Raw genomic sequence first — 20198 nt, forward strand, 5'->3', positions numbered from 1 at the left:
AATGGAGCATGTGGTTGCCGCCGGATTAAGAATTTCCTGTATGACCACTTCCTGTTTTAGAATTAAAATAATAAAGTTTTTTTAGGTATAAAAATGAACTCCTTGGAACAATCTCAATCCTTGACAAAGGGCTGCAAGCCTGAAACGCGTTGGAGAGAGACGGAGGAAAGCCGAAGCGGAAGTGGACTTCATCGCCGAGTGCTGAGCACCAAACAAGAGACGCCAAATGGACACCGCTATCCCTTGCAGGAGGGAACCAAAGCCAGGACGCCTACAGTGAGCCGCGGTCAGCAGCTCGCGGAAGGTAGGGTGAGTTAGGGACAGGTGACTGAGGACTTGCTCACCAATAATACCCGGACAAACAAACGGAACCCCCAGCACTTAAATATAACAACTATACACCTCCAAAAAATAGACAAAAGAGCTGTATACATTCAGGTATGGCTTTGGTACTAGCCAGTGCCTCCTGAGCCATTTAGCTCACCGCACGTCCATAGTTATACTACAGTATATAAACTCTGGGTCAACCGTGACTTTTTTTTTTAAATATAAGATGCCAAACTGTATACTAAAATATATACAATAATTTGCTTCTGTGTGTTTATTTTAGGTCCTCATCTGACCTTTACAGGGATGATATCAACTACATCCAGACTCAGAAGGGAGACAAAACATATCCTCATGGTGTAATACATTTTAACATAAAATTATATATTGAAACTGGCATCACATAGAGGAGAAAAAACATGTTATTGAGGACTAATTATACAGGCTGACTTCACTGGTGGTTGAAGACTGCATTCTAAGTTGTAAATATGCCCTTACACCTAGCTCTCTCCACTTCTCTTCCCATAATTACTGATTGCTTCTGTTAATTACTTAAGCAATATATTTTAAAAGTACTGCAGTCTTTCTGTGTTATATTTATCATTCCCCGTGATACATATTTCTCCAGCTGTCTTAGGAATTTGCTGCTGTTACATCCCTGGCAGAACTGCGTGGAAGATACATTTTGGGACACTTTCCTGTTATTGTCCCAGCAAAACTTCTGGACTAATCCACCTCAAGGTATTTTTTAAATAATTAATTTTGAATGGACTGTCTTTGCAGCATATAGTATGTGCTACTGAAGTGGTGCCTAAGGGGTAAATTTACTAAAGGCTCTAAAAATGAAAAGTGGTGATGTTGCCCATAGCAACCAATCAGGTTCTGTTGATGTTTATTGCATCTTAGAAAATGATAGATAGAATCTGATTGGTTGCTAAGTGTAAAATCTGCTTTATGCTTATTTTGTAGTATTTTCTGCTTTATCATATTTTATTACTTTTTGCACGTGATATGTAATTTTTTTTTACTGTTTTTGATATGTCTACAATAAATATTTGACTACAATTATTTCAGTTCATATTGTGGTGGTTACTATTTATTTTTAAACTCAATGCTGCTGAAGGCTTTCTCACCCTGTGCTGAGGCCATTTTTTAATGTTTGCCCTCGTCACATTCCAATATCAATGTCACTGTTTTTTTTTTAAGGAGGACAATCAAAAATTCTAGCTTGTCTTTTTCAGAACAATTTGTATTTGCAGAAAATACCAATAGACTTTTTTCAAAATTTTACATAAAATAAAATTTCCCCTAAAATTGAAATGTATAAAAGTGATCCATAAGAAAACTTAATTTTTGTTTTGGTATTAATTCACCTTTCCAAAATAGCATAAATCATGATCCTATTGTAAGTTTTGACAAAAAAATATCTGCGCTTGAAAAGAAAATGCATTTTTTTTAAATGTTTGCGCTGTTTGATTTAAATGTTTATTCCGTGTAGAAATACTATGATAACCCAAGTTACCCAACAAGACCTACTAATTTTGAAATTAGACTAACTGCCAAACCAACTTAGTGAATGACTATATATATATATATATAAATATATATATATATATGTTTGTATGTATTATTATTATTATTATTATTATTATTTTTATTTTTTACACAAGATGTGGGAGAGCTGTGATTTGCAGCTGAGTAACACTGTCTGGTGATTGTAGGTGATCACCAAACAATTAGTACTAAAGGGAGCTATAAAATGGTTGTCTCTTAATTATTGGAAGACAGGTTGGGGAAATATTTCTCCATCCTTTGACCTCCTGGTCTGCATCATCAGCTGCTGGGAGTCTCCACCAGTCATTAGGACTGGTGGAGGAAAGATATAAATTTTTTTTTTCAGCCATTCACTGTGATATACCCCTTTTCCACTGCCATGGAAGAGGACAGGCTGCCGCTACAGCTGCCTCTCTCCACAGCTCAGCACTAAGCATTGTGTGCTGGGCTGGGGAGAGAAGCTGCTACAGCAGCAGTCAGTTCTCTCTCTCCCTGCTAAACTCTCTGCAGCGGGGAAGGGAGGGGGCAGCAGGACCTAGGCCCCCCTTCGGGCCCCCTCCAACTGTCCCAAGCCTGGGTAAAGAATATCTGCTTCCCCCCTCTCTGCACCACTGGCATCCAGTAACAACCAACCTGGTATTGCAGTGGAAAAGGGGTATAAGACAAGTGTGGCATATCCTCCACAGTGTGGGTGTATATACAAAGAGCAAGGGCAACTAATCCTCCACAGCAGAGGGGTTAATCTGTATTTAATGTTTTTATATTTATTTTGTGCTCCTACTTTTGTTTTTCATTTTGTAATTTAGACATAAGACAGTTGTATTCTTAGGAGCATTTTATGTACTATATATTTACCACAGCTCCTGACCTTTATGATATTGTTTACTGTTTTACGTATTGCTAGATGTGTACTAGCTGATGTGCACTGCTGCTGTATTTTTTTGGGAGTGTAGTCATCATGTTAATTATCAAGAGATGGATTGCCCCAGATAATTATGTATCTAACACTCTGAGAACACTGGAGATCAGCTGTCCCCATGTATCCTTTCACCACTACTTTAGTATGCTTGAAATTGGGTCCACGTATGTGGGACTTCAGGTGTGAGGAGCCGAGCAGTGGTGGAGGGATCCAAACAGATCCGTCTTTGCAATCAGGACTTCTTCCCATAGTAAAGGAGTGGGGTGCGGAAACAAATGCCATCTGAAGATGGCGAAGGTTCAAGCAGTGAAGCTCTGAAAATGTAGTATTTTCGAAACTTAATGAATTTAGGTCCCCATACTAGTGTATGGGGACAGCAGACTAGATTGGGACTGAAAGATAAACTGGAGATATCCATGCATGATATTCTCGTGTGTTACCTTTATAATGAATGGCACTGACAATTTCTACACTATAAAATAAGTAATGATAAATAGATATTTTGATATGAATATTCACAAGCAAACTGCAAACGTATTATTTATTCTTTATTGTCAGGTAAACTTTCAAGCTGGAAAATAATATCTAGAAATCTGAATATACTTTTAAAGCTGTAGATGGAAAATATTTTCCAGGAATTCTCTGGATACCATGGAACGTTAGTCAAACCTTATTACTGGCTCTACTCAAACCAACATTGCTCAAAATGTCCCTATCACATTCGAACAGGTGAAGAATCTCGGGTTACCTTTGGAGAGTTTTATGAAGCATTTGGATTTCCATATGGGCCAACAATGCCCGAAAACAAACAACTCATATTTTATGAAATAAAGGCCTTTAACGGAGCAGTAATACAAAAAGGTCAGGTTACAAACTGTACTTATTCCAACATTCATGGTGAATCTATTCTGTTTGACAAACATGGCTACCTGGACTCCTTTCTCTACAAACATGATTCAGTTGGCTACTTAACTCTTTATGCTAACTTCACACCTTGCAATGAGTATGGCCAGTGCTGCATTAGCAGAATGTATGATTTATTAATTAAATACCCACAGATGCGTCTAGATATCTACTTTTCACAGATGTACCACATAGAAGAGGAATTTCCTGTTGCTGTTTGGAACAGAGAAGCTTTAAAGAGTCTTGCTGGCCACTGGCCTAGAGTGACATTGAATCCATTGAGTGATGGAATTTGGAAAACTGTTCTTTATGGTTTTGTGAAAGAAGTTCCAGAGACCACTCTGTATGAACCCATTTTGCCTGCTCGAGCAACTGCTGACAGCTATAATGCATACATGATACACCTTATCACAGGGATTAAGCCCTATTTTGTTACTGAGCCTCCAGTTTCTCAGCCTCAAGAAACTAACTCTCTCCCTGAGTATTACAGAGAGAAAAGACATTTTAATTCAGTTCCCTGGCTCCAAAATGGCAACAATAATATTTACCCCTTTTTTATTCCCCGAATGCCCTTTGTACTTCCATCTCATGTTCAGACAGAACTTGCATCAAAACCTAAACTAGTTGTCCGACATTTAAATATGCCTGGGAGTGTGAGCGGGGGAAAAGACTTGAGTGAGAGTTTTCCAAATGTCAAAAAAAGTAATGAAGTTTCAATCACTAAGCAAGTAGTGAGGGGAAAGGAAAAATCATTAATGGAGAACAGAAAGAAGAAAAGGAAAGTGTGAGTCAGAGAAGCAAAGTCCAAAATATATGGTCCCATAAACAAAACCGCATGTAGATAATTCATAAAGTACATAAAATAAAACATAAGTAATCTGACATAAATCTATACATAGTTGCACTACATTTTACTAATATAGGGGTATATGTATCAAATCTTCTAAAGTGAGAAATTGCCCATAGCAGCCAATAATGTTCTAGCTAATGTACTAGCTAAATGATAGCTAGAAGCTTATTAACTGCTGTGGGCAACCTCTCCACTTATCATCTTTAGAAAGTTTGATACAGTACGTCTCCCCCTAATAAAGTGTTCCATAAATGCGGTGCAGCAAAGCTGTATGACTGATGCCTCATTATTCATATTTCAAATTTAAATATGAAATTAACATAACCTGGAAAGTATATGCACTCCATGGCGTAACTACTATAGAGGTAGTAGTGCGTCTACTGTAGCCCAACAGTTTAGGTGGTCCCACATTCCCTGTCAAAGTCTCACATGTGTATGTGCTTTTCACCACTGATTGGAACATGGGTGCACTTCCAAAACTTTTGTATGGGGCCCACAATAGTTATGCACCCGTGTGTACTACACTAAATAGATATTAATAGGAAAAAAAAGCAAAAGTGATATGCAAATGTCAATAAATCCCCATTTTATTGGCATGTGCATAGATTTACAGGCCAACTTTTTATGATGTGCCAAACTATGTGACCAGTGGAAAGGGTTGGGTGGCTCGTGGTGGTTCTTTGTTAAATGCAGATTTGGCACATGAGTGCTTCCAGTTTTATATGTCAAAATGCTTTTTTAATTTTGCAGAATTGGATTAGTCCAGTCGTTTTAAAACTCTTTGTCATTAAGACCTCAAACACTTCATGTTTTTCAGGTCACCTAAACAGTTACACAGGTGTATTCATCACTCACTGTGGGTAAGATGTACTAAGCCTTGGAGAGAGATGAAGTGCAGGAACATAAACTACCATCCAATTAGTTTGCTAACAAACTTGAATAATAACCCCCATAATTCATTGTTTGTTTGAAGATTTAACAAAACAAAAAAAAAAAACACCCCAAAAACTGTAGACTAGTACTTGGTATAATTGCCATTACTGCAATAGCAGCTTTAAATTTGTTATTTCTACCAGGATTGCAGTTGAGTTGACGACTCTTGTGGACTGATATTTACAAATAATACCACACAGGGCCATACCATACATAACGCTGCACGGTAGGGGGCGCTGTTGGTGGCACGTGGCAATTATCTGTTTTATTTACTTTCACTTGTAGCTTCCCCCCTTTTTGAAGTCCAGCAACTCCTGACCGCCCCTGTCTCCTTTCCCCACCCCCTCCAATGCTAATACTTACACAACATTTATGAACTTAACTTGAGAGCTCTTTGTTATTCAGTCATTTGTCCATTACTACATTTCAAGATGCTCACATATCCGGGAATCTAACCCATCACCTGTGGCATTGCAGTCAGACACTCTATTCATTGAGCTATCTGCCCTTACATAGAAAGCTAGCGCATTCTAACTACAGTATTTGAAGCTTACCTTGTACTTTGTGAAAAAATGATCAGCAGTGCAGCTGAGCAGATCTATTTAATGTGTGGCAGTAAGAGATTGTATGTGTGGCTGCACACTACATAGATCTGCTCAGTTGCAATGCTGATTATTTTTTTACAAAGTGCAAGTAGCTTCATATAGTTAGAAATCTTTATAGGCTCAAATAGCTCAATGAGTAATGTGTTTGACTGGAATGCAACAGGTTATGGGTTTGAATCCTGGGTATGGCAGTAAATTAAAATGTGTTATTTAATAAAGGGTATTGTAACTGAAAAACGAGCTCTCAAGTTAAGTGCATGAATGTGGTTTAAAGAGGATTTGTGTCCAAATCCATTTTCTTGCAGTGTGTGTATAACATATATTCCATAGACAAAAAACCTTACGGTTTCTCATGTCCCATTAAGGCTTCTTACACATGATCTGGCATTTCAGAAACCTTTTGTAACTCTTCCACTCAAACTCCAAAAAGCAATGAAATTCCGATCATTAAGGCTGACGCCTTAATGGACGTGGCCCTTGCACAATACAGATATGGTATGCCATCACAGCTTGTGGGTAAGTGCAGATTCAGCACTCTCACAGAGTGAGATTGCTGTCACTCACACAATGGTGGAGCTGCTAATTCACAGATTTGTGTGCTCATTGGAATACACACATGCAGTCTATGCAACTGAAGGTCTGAGCAGTTACGTGGTGCTCCCATCACACACAGTGCCCACAACCATCCCATTCGGTCACCACAACAATCCCACCTTGTTACAACAACCTTCTCACTCCATACATCCATCTCACTTAGTATACACATTTCGCTCCCTCAAACATCTTGGTTAATTGCTAAAACTATAATACCCCATCTACGATCTATGCATCTACACTTACTTCCCCTATACACCCCCATGCTGCTCTGTCTTCCCCAATCCCTACTGATGTGTTCTCCCATCTGTGCTAGTCTGTATAACTTATCTGTACCATCTGTCTTTCCCCACCTGTGCCTTGTCTGTACCACCGTTTCCTTCTCTCTGTGCTGCTCAGTGTTTCCCTCTTCAACGTCACTTTGCCTCCTCCAATACATGGCACACTGTCTTCTCTCCCATCTGCACCAGTTTTCTACCCATCCATGCCAGTGTTTTCAACCCATCTGCATTGTTGCCCCCATCCGCACCACTCTGTCTCATTTCCCATACTTGCTGCTTAATCTACCCCCTATCCACACCACTCTTACCCCATTCATGTAGCTGACATCCTGAAGGTAAGTTTCATGGGTCACTATTGGGGGGGGGGGTTTGCCCTATCCAACCCACCCAAGGATTAGGCCAGCTGCCACCCCCCAAGTGAAGGTAAAAATACTTATCCCCTCCAATGTTGGGACTGTATTCCCCTCATCCATCCTGCTCTGCTTTCCTCATCCGTGCCGTTTCTTTCCATCTGTACTGCTCTTGCCCCTCCCACATCTGTGCTGCTCTTTCCCCCTCATCCACACGGCACTGTCCACCCATCCACACAGCTCTATCTCCCCACCATCAGTGCCACTGTCTTTCATCCATCTGTTGCACTCTGTCTTACCTCCCACCATCTGTGGGGGTAATTCAGAGTTGATCGTAGATGTGCTAAATTTAGCACATCTCCGATCATTTACTCTAACATGCGGGGGAACACCCATCACTGGGCTAGACCGCCCCGAAGGTCAGGCCCTACCCCCCCCCCCCCAACAGGTATAAAAGCATTGCATGGCGGCTATGCTTTTGTACCTGACAAGTAGCTCCCTGGCATCGCAGCTTCTGCGCTCTTGGCAGGGGGATAACCACCGCAGCCTCCCCCCAATGGTCCGGAAACGCCTCCATTGTGTAGACCATGCCCCGCCAATGGCGTTCTATTGCCGTTGGCATGCCCCCCTCCTTCCCCGCAACCGCCTCAGCCTGTCAATCAGGCAGGGCGATCGCAGCCAGTGAGATGCTGATAGCATCTCTCTGGGCTACCGGGGTACGGACGCGCAGTGCGGCCATTGCGCGTGCGCACCCCACAAACAAATTCAGACTGCGATCGCTGCCGCTGCAATCTGAATTATCCCGTGTTTCTTTGTCCCCCCCCACCAGTGCTGCTTAGTCTTCCCTCTATCCACACACTTCTGTTCCCCCATCCACACTGCTCTGTCTCCTCCCTCCAATCAACAACACTCTTACCTCATCTGAGCAGCTTTGTCTTCCGCTCAGATCTTCAGTTGCATAGACTGCATGTGTGTATTCCAATGAGCACACAAATCTGTGAATTAGCAGCTCCACCATTGTGTGAGTGACAGCAATCTCACTCTGTGAGAGTGCTGAATCTGCACTTACCCACAGGCTGTGATGGCATACCATATCTGTATTGTGCAAGGAACACGTCCATTAAGGCGTCAGACTTAATGATCGGAATTTCATTGCTTTTTGGAGTTTGAGTGGAAGAGTTACAAAAGGTTTCTGAAATGCCAGATCATGTGTAAGAAGCCTTAATGGGACATGAGAAACCGTAAGGTTTTTTGTCTATGGAATTTCATAGCTTTTTTTAAATTTATTTTTTTTTAATTCAGAAATGTAAAATTTCACTGTAAGAATAAACATTTGATTTTTTAAATGTTTAATGAAAATTTTCGTATAACATCACTGTTCTGTGCAAAATTATTTTATTTACCAAACAGAATTGTTTAGACTTTGGTCAAAATACTTTGCTGCCTTTGCAGCTGATGCAGGGAGGGGGGTAGGCGGCAGCAGCCTGTGACTGAGGCTGGAGGTAGGCGTGAAATGCATTGCTTGTACGTGTGAGTGTGTGGTGTCAGGTACCGCGTGTGTATATGTGTGTGTGTCAGGTGCTGCCTGTGTATGTGTGTGTCAGGTCTGTGTGTGTGTGTATGTGTATGTGTGTGTCAGGTGCTGTGTGTATATATGTATTTCAGGTGCTGCATGTTTATATGAGCGATTATTATGAGTGATGTTTATATGAGTGATGCTGCGTGTGTATGCGTCAGTGTGTGTGTGAGGTGTTGCGGGTGTATATGTGTGTGAGTATCAGGTGCTCCGCGTGTGTATAAGTGTGTGTCTGGTGTTGTGCATGAATACGTATGTGTGTGTCAGGTGCTGCGCATGTACATGTGTGTGCGTCAGGTGCTGCGCGTGTACATGAGTGTGCGTCTGGTGCTGCGTGTGTACATGAGTGTGCGTCAGGTGCTGCGCATGTACATGTGTGTGAGTCAGGTGCTGCGCGTGTACATGTGTGTTTGTCAGGTGCTGTGCGTGCACATGTGTGTGTGTCAGGTGCTGCATGTGTACATGTGTGTGAGTGTCAGGTGCTGCAAGTGTATATGTATGTGTTAGATGCTCTGTGTGTATATGTTTGTGTGAGACAGGTGCTGCATGTGTATGTGTGTTTGTCAGTTGCTGCATGTGTATATTAGTGTGTCAGGTGCTGCGTGTATATGTATGTGTCAAGTGCTGCGTGTGTATGTGTGTGTCAGGTGCTGCATGTTTATATTATTGTGTCTGATGCTGTGTGTGTGTGTCAGGTGCCGCACGTGTATATGTGTGTGTGTCAGGTGTTGCGCGTGTATGTGTGTGTCAGGTGCCGTTCCCCTTCTTCCCATCCCAGCTCTCTCTGTAGAATACAGCTCTGCACCCAGAGAGAGGGAAAGACCAGGGGCTGATCACTGCACTGCTCACTTTTTGGTCACGAGTTCGGCTTCCTGTTTCTTCCAGTGCTGTGTTCCTGCAGCCCAGCCCTCCCTGTTGTGCCTGAGAATCAGCCCTTCCTTCCCCTGCCGGAGAGAGAGCCCGAGGCAGAGACATACTCTTCCCATAGCTGGGCTACCCCCAGTACCTCAGCGCTGGCCATGCGGCAGTCAACAAAGGAGACCAGCAGGGGGTTCTGGCAGCATCAGCCGTGGCCGCAGCTGGATTGGGGGGGCCTGCAGTGTCTGAGGTGGGCAGCACTTCCTCCGCCGCTGTCACCTTCCCCTGCCACAGAGAAAGCCAGAGGCAGAGACATACCCTTCCCGCAGCTGGGCTACCCCCAGTACCTCAGTGCTGGCCAGGCAGAAGTCTATGGAGGGGACCGGCAGGGGATTCGGGCCGCAGCAGCAGCGGCCGCAGCCAGATCAGGGAGGCCTGCAGGGTCAGAGCTGGGCAGCACTTCCACCAACACTGTCACCTCTGTGCTGGGCATGTACACCAGTCCATACAGCACTCTCAACTACAGCGCCTTCCTGCCCTACACCACCGATCTCACACTCTTCTCTCAGGGATCTATTCATGAAGCAGTGATAAAAGTGGTGAAGTGAGCCAATGGAGAAGTTGCCCATAGCAACCAATCAGCATTGAAGTAACATTTCTTATTTGCATACTATTCAATTGTACGGAGCAGTTGATTGGTTGTCATGGGCAACTTCCCCACAGGCTCACTTCTCCACTCATCACTGCTTCGTGAATAAACCCCTCAGATGGTAAATGGCAGCACCTGCCTCACTCACACTCTCGCTCCCACTCACGCTCTTTTCTCGTTTCAGGTGATTGCTTCCTTCCTTTTTCCTCTACCCACTGATGGGTGAGACACAGTAGCTGTACATATAATGGCCAGGTCACCTGGGCTTGTTGTAGAGTTGAATTTTCCCCAGGGGTTGCCAGGCAGAAACCGGCAGATTATATTGCTTCAAAGTCGGCCATATTTGTACACCCATTTGAAGCTACTCTGAGTACACCCCCTGCAGGTGGCTACTGAGCATGAGCAACAAATTGAAATGCCCTATCTTTAAAATGGGGCATATTTTACTAAATTTAAAAAAACCTGTAACTTTCTGAAAAACCTTAACCCCAAAAGGAACTACACTGGGACAAGCTCTATCTAACATAACAAACCCAAAGTCTTAATTCGTCCTCTATCCTGAGTTATGCCTTCCCAAAAATACCCCCATAGGCTACATTAGAAAACTGTCACATTAGCCAAACAGGAAGTAGCAGAAAAAACTGACAGTTTAAACTTTAGATTACTCCCAATTACTTATTATAATTATTTTGCCCTGAAATTTGGCATGCAGCACTAGGTGAATATTCTACACGTCTCTGCCAAATTTCAGCTTAGTACATCCAAACACTTTTGAGGTGTAGCCCCTCAAACACCATGCCCCCATCTCAGGAGTTCCCTATGGGAGAATTCCATTTGTTCAATTCAGCCTTTATATAAGGGCACGACCGTGCCCTTATAATACGCCAAGACAGGGGCGTTACTAGACTTTGTGGGCCCCATAGCAAAAATTTTAAGGAGCCCCCTAACTCAGGTCTCCACCAGAGTGGGTATGGCTAGCAGAAGCGTAACTAGGGTCTTTGGTGCCCAGGGCAAGTTGAAGAATGCCCCCCTCCCCCCCCAAAAAAAAAAATCACACACTTCCGAAAAAGGGGCATGGTCAACCGGGGAGGGGCATTATCACTGTTTTCGTGAGTAACTGAAAGAAACACGTGGGGCAGAGAGAGAGGGTTACATTGGAAAGAGAACGAGAAACCAGGGGCAGAGAGAGATGGAGACATGAGAGAGAGAGAGAGAGAGAGAGAGAGAGAGATAAAGACATGAGAGAGAAAGGATCAGGAGCAGAGAGAGAGATAGACCAGGGACAGTGAGAGGGACACATGGGAGAGAGTGAGACAAAGACCAAGGCCAGAGAGAGGAGACATGGGTGAGAGAGAGGGGGGGCGAGACAGAGAGAGACCAGGGTCAGAGACAGAGTGAGACCAGGGTCAGAGACAGAGAGAGACCAGGGTCAGAGAGAGAGACTGGAAGACATGGGAGAGAGAGAGGTGGAGGAGACAGAGACAGACCGGGGCAGAGAGAGGGAGACAGAAACCATGGGTAGAGAGAGAGAGGGAGACAGACAGAGAGAGACCAGGGCCCGAGAGAGACTGGGAGACATTGGGGAAGAGAGAGATGGGGAGACATGGGGGAGAGAGGGGGAGACAGAGAGAGACCAGGGGCAGAGATACAGATGGAGGCCGGAGCAGAAAGAGAGAGACCAGAACCAGAGAAAGACGGGGGTAGAGAGAAAGAGGGGTAAACAGAGAGAGACCAGGGGCTGTTACAGAAAGAGAGAGACAGAGAGAGAGACCAGGGACAGTGATATAGAGAGACAGAGACCAGGGGCAGTGAGAGATGGAGACATGAGAGAGAGAGTGAGAGAGAGACCAGGGGCAGAGAGAGGGACACATGGGAAAGAGGAAGACAGAGTCCAGGGCCAGACAGAGAGAGGGAGACATGGGGGAGAGAGAGGGGGGATATAGAGAGATCAGGGGCAGAGACAGTGAGAGACCAGCGGCAGAAAGAGAGGGAGACATGGGTCAGACAGAGACTGGAAGACATGGGAGAGAGAGAGGTGGATGAGACAGAGACAGTCCAGGGGCAGAGAGAGAGAGAGTGAGACAGACAGACTAGGGCCAGAGAGGGACTGGGAGACATCGGGGAAGAGAAAGAGGAGGAGACAGAAAGCAGGGACAGAGAGACCGTGAGACATGGGGGAGAGAGGAGGAGCCAGAGAGAGAACAGGGGCAGAGAGAGAAAGACAGAGGGAGGCCAGGGGCAGAGAGAGAGACAGGGAGACATAGGGGAGAGAGAAAGGGGGAAACAGAGAGAGACCAGTAACCATTAAAGAGAGAGAGTGACAGACCACGGCAGCGAGAGAGTGACAGAGAGGGACCAGGGACAGCGAGAGAGAGACCAGGGGCAGCGAGAGAGAGACCAGGGACAGCGAGAGAGACAGATAAAGACCATGGACAGCGAGAGAGTGAGACAGAGCATGGACAGCATGTGAGAGACAGACCATGGACTGCGAGAGAGAGAGACAGACCATGGACAGCGAGAGAGAGAGACAGACCATGGACAGCGAGAGAGAGAGAGAGAGACAGACCATGGACAGTGAGAAAGACAGACCATGGACAGCGAGAGAGAGAGAGAGAGAGACAGACTATGGACAGTGTGAGAGAGAGACAGAGACCAAGGGCAGCAAGAGACAGACCAGGGGCAGAGACAGAGAGGGAGACAGATACAAACCAGGAGCAGTGAGAGAGAGAGAGACAGACCAGGGGCAGAGAGAGAGGGAGAAAGAGACAGATACAGATCAGGGGCAGCGAGAGAGAGAGACAGACAAGGGTCAGTTGGGGAAAGACAGACCAGGGGCAGCGAGAGAGAGACACAGATAGACCAGGTGCAGTAAGAGAGAGAGAGACAGACCAGGGGCAGAGAGAGAGAGAGAGAGAATGACAGACCAGCAGCAGTGAGAGAGAAAGACAGACCAGGGGCAGCAAGTGTGAGAACCACACTAGGGACAGCGAGAGAATGACAGACCAGGGGCAGCGAGAGAATGACAGACAGAGAGACCAGGGGCAGCGAGAAAATGACAGAGAGACTAGGGGCAGTGAGAGAGATAGACAGAGAGACCAGGGGCTGCGAAAGAGACAGACAGACAGAGAGACCAGGGGCAGCGAAAGGGAAAGACAGACAAAGGCAGTGACGGAACTAGAGAATGGTGGGCCCAGGAGCAACAATATACATTGGGCCCCTCTCCCATATTGAAAATGACAGGACGCGCCACAAAAAAAACTGTTAGTGGGTGACTGAAGTAGGTGTGACAGGGAGATAGTGAGTGACAGAGAGGGGTGACAGGGAGATAGTGAGTGACTGAGACAGGGGTGAAAGGGAGATAGTGAGTGGCTGAGGCAGGGGTGACAGGGAGATAGTGGGTGACTGTGGCAGGGGTGACAGGGAGATAGTGGGTGACTGAGGCAGGGGTGACAGGGAGATAGTGGGTGACAGGGACATAGTGGGTTACTGAGGCAGGGGTGACAGGGACATAGTGGGTGACCGAGGCAAGAGGTGACAGGTAGAGAGTGGATGACTGTGGCAGGGGTGACAGGTAGAGTTGGTGACTGAGGCAGGTGTGGCAGGTTGAGAGTGGTTGACTGAAGCAGGGGTGACAGGGAGATAGTGGGTGACTGAAGCAGGGTTGACAGGTTGAGAGTGGGTGACTGAGGCAGAGATTACAGAGAGATAGTGGGTGACTGAGGCAGGGGTGACAGGGACATAGTGGGTGACAGGGACATAGTGGGTCACTGTGGCAGGGGTGACAGGTTGAGAGTGGGTGACTGAGGCAGGGATGACAGAGAGATTGTGGGTGACTGAGACAGGGGTGACAGGGACATAGTGGGTGACTGAGGCAGGGATGACAGGGACATAGTGGGTGACTGAGACGGGTGACAGGGACATAGTGGGTGACTGAGACAGGGGTGACAGGGACATAGTCGGTGACTGAGGCAGGGATGACAGGTAGATAGTGGGTGACAGGCAGGGGTGACAGGTAGAGCGTGAATGACTGAGGCAGAGGTGACAGAAAGAAAGTGTGCTTGAAAAAATGTGGCGGCCGCAGTGTGCGACCCTGTTCCAGTGCTTTCCCTCCCTGGCTCCCCACTCACCTCACCCTGTGGTCCGGGCTCTCTCTGGCGGAAGTGCAGCAGGGGTGCAAGCACACCTCAGGAGGTGACAGCCGGGATGAGAAGGCAGTGGCAGCACCCTCCACATATGGTACTCTCCATGGTGTAACGGTCGGGCTGGCCCTGTATATACACACACATAGTAAAATACACACACATAGCAAAACACACATACACATGTATGACAAAACACACAAACAGCTAAGCACACACAGCAAAACAATTGTACACACACACACACACACACACACACACACACATAGCAAAATACGCATACAGCTAAACACACACACTCTGGTACTTACATACTTTACCCCTCCTAGCTGGCTGTCTGGCTCTGGGAAGGCTCTTCACGGCAGCTGCTCAGTCCCCTGACTCCCTCCTCCTTCTCCCAGCATGCAGTGTGGGCAGAGCCGGATTAAGGCTATGGGGGGCCCGGGGCACTTCAAACAGGGGGGCCCCTAACGTGGAGGCAGGGAGAGTAATTTTTATATTTATATATATATATATATATATATATATATACTAGGTGACTCATCGTGCTCTACGGGCGCTCTTCACACCGTCGCAAGGGGCTACGCCCCTTAACCCCTGCACACATTTCTAGCATTGAAGAGTTGTATTATATGGAGTATTGCGTGCATTCCTAGTTTTGGTTAGTGGTTAAATATTGCAGGACAAAAGGGCGTCCGATGGTGATAGGAGCGTTGCCCCTTTGCGACGGAGAGTGGGGGCTGCGGATGGGGGAGGGGGTACGGAGGCGCTGCGGGTGGGGCAAGGGCAGGTGCGGAGCTGTTGCGGATGGGGGAGGGGTCCCGGAGGCACTGCAAGTGGGGAAGGGGCAGGCACGCGGGTGGAGTAGGGGGTCCACAGGGGCCGCGGGTGGGGGAGGGGCATGTGAGGGGGTGCGGGGGATGGGGGAGGGGGCCGTAGGCATTGTGGGTGGTGGAGAGGTAGGTGCAGGGGTGGCGTCGGTAGAGTAGGGGGTCCGGTGGCCCAGCGGGTGGGGGAGGGTTGGGTGCAGTGGTTTTTACATGCAGACATCGGCACACTCCCCTCCCCCCCAAAAAGACAACCACCCCACCCCCACTTCCAAATAGTGTGAAGTACAGCCTTTGCCTCCCTCACCACAGCTCACAGCCGTGGACAGCACCCTTGCCAACCCCAAGACAATGCTGCCATGGTGACACACTAACCTACCCCCGGCTAGATGCCAGCGCTGCCTGTCTGAAGCCCTCTCTGCCCCCCAGACTACTGCAGTAAATAGCAAAGCCCCCCCCCCCCCCCCCAGCTGCAGACAGCACACTCCAGCCCTCACCCCACTACATGCTGCCCTCGGGACACACTACTCTACTCTCTGGCAGCAGGTGGCACATTCTCCGGGGCCCAGCCACGGACAGCTCACTTAGAGAAACTTTCTCCCCATCTCTTGTAAGCTGCAGCCGCTCAAGGGGGAGGCGAACACAGTCAGTGTAATGGCAGGCACCGAGGGGAGAGCGGTCCCGGGAAGCTGCAGCCGCCGGGTGAGTGAACGGGTGGAGGGAGCACTGTGACAGGCGTCGGACGTCCGCCGAGGGAAGAGCGGCTCCCGGGAAGCTGCAGCCGCCGGGTGAGCGAGCGGGTGGAGGGGCACTGTGACAGCCGCACAGCCATCAGACGGGCACAGAGGGGAGAGCGGGTCCCGGGAAGTTGCAGCCGCCGTGTGTGTAAGCGGTGGAGGGGTGGGGGAGTCCGGTGGAGTGTGTGTGGGTGGCCCGGGACGGTCGCCCCTGCTATAATCCATCTCTGCCCGGCTATCCTTAGACGATCTGATTGCATTTAGGGGTTTGGCCAGATCTGTGACTCTGACTCCGCCCAGCGTTACGGCCAGGCACAGAGTCACAGATTTGGCCTAATATATAGGAGATATATATATATATATATATATGATGTAGTTATATGACCGGCGGCCACAATACCGACGGCTACATTCTGCCCCCCTCACAATCCCTACAGTCAGCATACCGACAAGCAGGGACTACTCACACTCCCACCTATAGAGGGGGAACAGAACGTGTGGCAAGCTCAGCGCAGCTCACCACGAGCCCGCCGGGCATCTAAATGCAGAGATCCCAGGGTCGGTATGGTGACCGGCGGTCTCCAAATCACCGGTCACACAATACCAACCTATATATATATATATATATATATATATATATATATTAGTGATGGGCGGATTCTTATATACATTGTCAAAGTCGAAAAATATTGTAATGCATGCCCTACGTACTAACCCCATGCACATGCCCGCTGCGCGTGCACTCAGTCTGCCGTGCGTGCACATATCCGCAATTTGCGTAACGGAGCTTTTCACGGCCATGCGCCTTAGCGCGTGGTATGCGCATTTACGGTAGAGTTTGTGAACGCATAGAGGGTTATTAGAACATTACATATTTAACCCAAATAGTGCATTTTGTACCCATAGTTCCCTTGCACCACGTCAGCGAGTATTAATAGTTTAAACAGTTCCTGGACAGAGATTCGCCTTTGCATGATAGGAAGGGTCAGATAAAGGTTGGAAGGTGATGTCTAGTATCCAGCTGTAGGGTATTTTGAGGGTAACATTCCGGTGTTGGTTAGAGAAAGATCGCATGTTCCTGCGTATAGTTATGTGCAAAAGTAGAATATAGATATTAACTGTATTTACTGTATATTATGTATGCGGCGGGAATCCAGAGGATACCACCCACAAGAGCAGTTGGGGAAAGACATCGCCCAACTATTCAAATCCACCTATGACCTCTTCTGTAATGTAAAGACACATCCCTGTGTCCAATGGACAATGAGATTACAGTGACCATTGTATTGTGTATGCATGTTGTGTATAAAAAGCCCATTGTTGCCTGGCCGGTCAGAAGACTCTGAACGCTTTCTATCTGACTAGCGGAGGACCGGCCGGGTTGCGCTTGCGAACATTCTCACGTATGTACATTCTCTGTAGCCATTATTCTGTTTAGATTTATCTTGTTAGCCTGTAGTGTATGATTTGTACTGTTTTACCTTTTGGAATTAATCCACTGTGGCCTTAGAACCCTGTGGTTTCAACTACAAATCAGTGTTGTGTCTTCACTTTCCTGCAAGGGTTTTAGAGTGTATTTATCTGTATAAAGTGTATAAGTATTGATAAGGTGTACGCACTGCGGGTACTTTATACCGTCAGTGCTACTTAAGGTTTAAGGTATAACATCGTTGCAGTACTTTGCTGCTAAGGGTTTAAAGTGTGATCATATCATTACATTGTATCATTAACAAGGTTTAAAGGTTATCAATTGTGTGTGCGCACGCTGTGTGTACTCTGTACACTCAGCGCGGCGTGTGTACGCCAAGTACGTACCACGTGCAGGACTCTGTACGCAAATAGCGTACAAAGTGCGTAGCACGTGTATTCAGTCTAGCGGCCATAGCGGCTCCACGGTAATAGTGTATCTAGAGGTATAGCTTTTCGGTCTAAGATAATATCGACATTATCAATTGGGGGCATCGTCCGGTTCTTCCTCATACCCGCAGCCTAGCAGGTTTGCGCAGACTTTATCTATCAGCAAAGGGCGGAAAGGTATCCCCTGTAAGCCTTCTCTTGGTCGGGGGATACAATAGTGCTGATTAGATAAGCGTCTGCCTTGCATGGTTTGAAGGGATGCTGGAGGGATCCGTAAGGTAAGAACGCAAAAGCTATTTTAAAATCTGCAAATTTCTGTTTAGCGCCAAATGCGGACACAACACACGCATACACCTGTATTTTGTACTTTGCATATCTGCTCGCATTATTGCCGTAAGCATTGATTACTAGATTCATTTTGACCTGTACTGAGAAAATTTGTTGCTATTTAGTTAAAATATAGTTAATAGTTAAGGAAGTAAGTGTAAGACGCACACGCAGCCTGGCCTAGTTGTAAAGGTTTATATAGTAGAAACTGTGTGTTGTGTTCAGTAAGCGATTATAGTTAAATATCGCTTACATTTATAGAAGTGTGGGTTTTGTAGTACTGCGGACGTACGGCCTTTGTACACGTGTCTCGGGCAGCGTACGGGACTGCGTACGCAACGTAAAGGCATACACACGTGGCGTGTTCACGCAACGTGCGTAAAAGTATGACCGCTAAATACAAATCACACAATAGCATTGTTTTAGTTTAGGCGTGAGACGGTGGCCACGCGATAATAGCACAAATTGATCAGTTTTCCAATATTTAGTTTAAAAACCTTTTTTACTGTATTACCTCTGGAACTAAGACTGTTTTTCCTGAATGAAAGTTAATTTTCTGTACAGAAAAACCAAAGTGTATATGAGTGAACGAGCGTGAGTGTGCAAACAATAAAGGTTTTGTGGACCCAGGAAATTTGGGATCCCGTAGGAGACCACACCAGGTGAGTGGACACTTGGTGGCGTGAGAGTGGCTTGCTCACGTTAACATTGATTAAGGTACAAAGGAGCAAGTAGTAGATAACAGCAGACCAAGAGGTCAGCGAAGTCAGAAAACCGCTGACAAAGTCAAGCGAAGCTCTGAATACCGCGGCCCAAAAGGTCAGCAAAGTTTTTGTGTAGAGAGCGCAGCCCAGGGGGTTGGCGTAGAACCCATATAGGCCCGTTCAGATACGCTCCGGCTGAGGTTTCGCAGCCTGAAAAACGATTCCATTGGTCGCACGGCAGATAAGTAACAGTTACCTATACGCTGGGCGATTGTACCGCGCGTTAGTGGGTGCAATATTTAGCTCAATGTGATACCCTTTTACGACTTTTGCGTAAAATCGCGGGATCATAGGAGCTAAGTGTAGCACACGCAACGTGATTTGTGTAACAGTTTTTTTATTTTAAGGGAGTTTTCGCTGGTCACTCAGGAAATCTCCAACGACCAATATTTACTGGGAAGGGTAAGTCACTCCCACACACTCTCAGTAAATAGAGGATACACAGGGGCCATAGGTTGGGTACGTACCGGCGCTGACGACAGTGCTTAGGTGTATTGGCCATCGTGGGCGTGAGTGGGTGAGAGCACTCGTTGAACTTTCACCGTTGCCTTATAATTGAGTATTTTGGTTTTTTGTAGGAATTAGCTGAGAAGGCAATACCTGCAAAAGATGGGGGCCAGTTGCTCAAGTAAGGGACGATCAACCAGGGTTCAGGTTGATATTCCGCGGGCCCAAGGGGTCGGCGAGGTACATAATGTGTGAGAAATATGGATCACACGCAGAGGTTTTATGCAATGAATGGGAACATATGACTGCGGAAGATAGGGAACCATTCCCTAAGTGTTATGCACACCAGTGCCTGCAGGAAAGTACTGGTGTCAGAACTGTTATGCACTCCAGTGTCTGCAGGAATGTACTGGTGTTTGAACTGTTATGCAAAACAAATGGACTCACAGACAAACTGGGGAATATGACATAACGTACACAGAAGGTAATAGGGTAACAAAATACACACAAAGTGAACAGAGAAGCCCAGAGGCTAAGGAACTGGGTATCTCCCTTGTATTAGAACTGCACAGATGGAAAAAGCAAGATGTTGTGTTTTAATACGTAGAGAACCCGAAATGCTGTTGCTAAGGGCAACAGCAAAACCCTAAAGGGTTACCAACGGGTGTGGCAGTAAACTCCTTGGTCAGAGATGGAATGAT

The 20198-nt window shown here is 46.5% G+C and overlaps 1 protein-coding gene across 2 annotated transcripts in view; it reads left to right on the forward strand.

Annotated features, from left to right (window-relative positions):
- The window catches only part of APOBEC4 (apolipoprotein B mRNA editing enzyme catalytic polypeptide like 4), a 119186-nt gene extending 112770 nt beyond the window's left edge, over positions 1 to 6416 (forward strand). Inside the window, exons 2-4 of one of the 2 annotated variants that reach the window (XM_063940212.1) lie at positions 611 to 809; positions 956 to 1068; positions 3359 to 6416. In XM_063940212.1, the coding sequence (XP_063796282.1) occupies positions 3418 to 4491 (1074 nt within the window). In that variant the 5' untranslated portion in view covers positions 611 to 809; positions 956 to 1068; positions 3359 to 3417 and the 3' untranslated portion in view covers positions 4492 to 6416. Of the gene's footprint in view, positions 1 to 610; positions 1069 to 3358 lie in introns of both variants that reach the window. The other variant, XM_063940211.1, reaches the window with a different exon arrangement.
- The last annotated feature ends 13782 nt before the right edge of the window (positions 6417 to 20198 follow it).

This window comes from Pseudophryne corroboree, chromosome 9 (genome assembly GCF_028390025.1).
Source record: "Pseudophryne corroboree isolate aPseCor3 chromosome 9, aPseCor3.hap2, whole genome shotgun sequence".
In the NCBI taxonomy this organism is placed as follows: Eukaryota; Metazoa; Chordata; class Amphibia; order Anura; family Myobatrachidae; genus Pseudophryne; species Pseudophryne corroboree.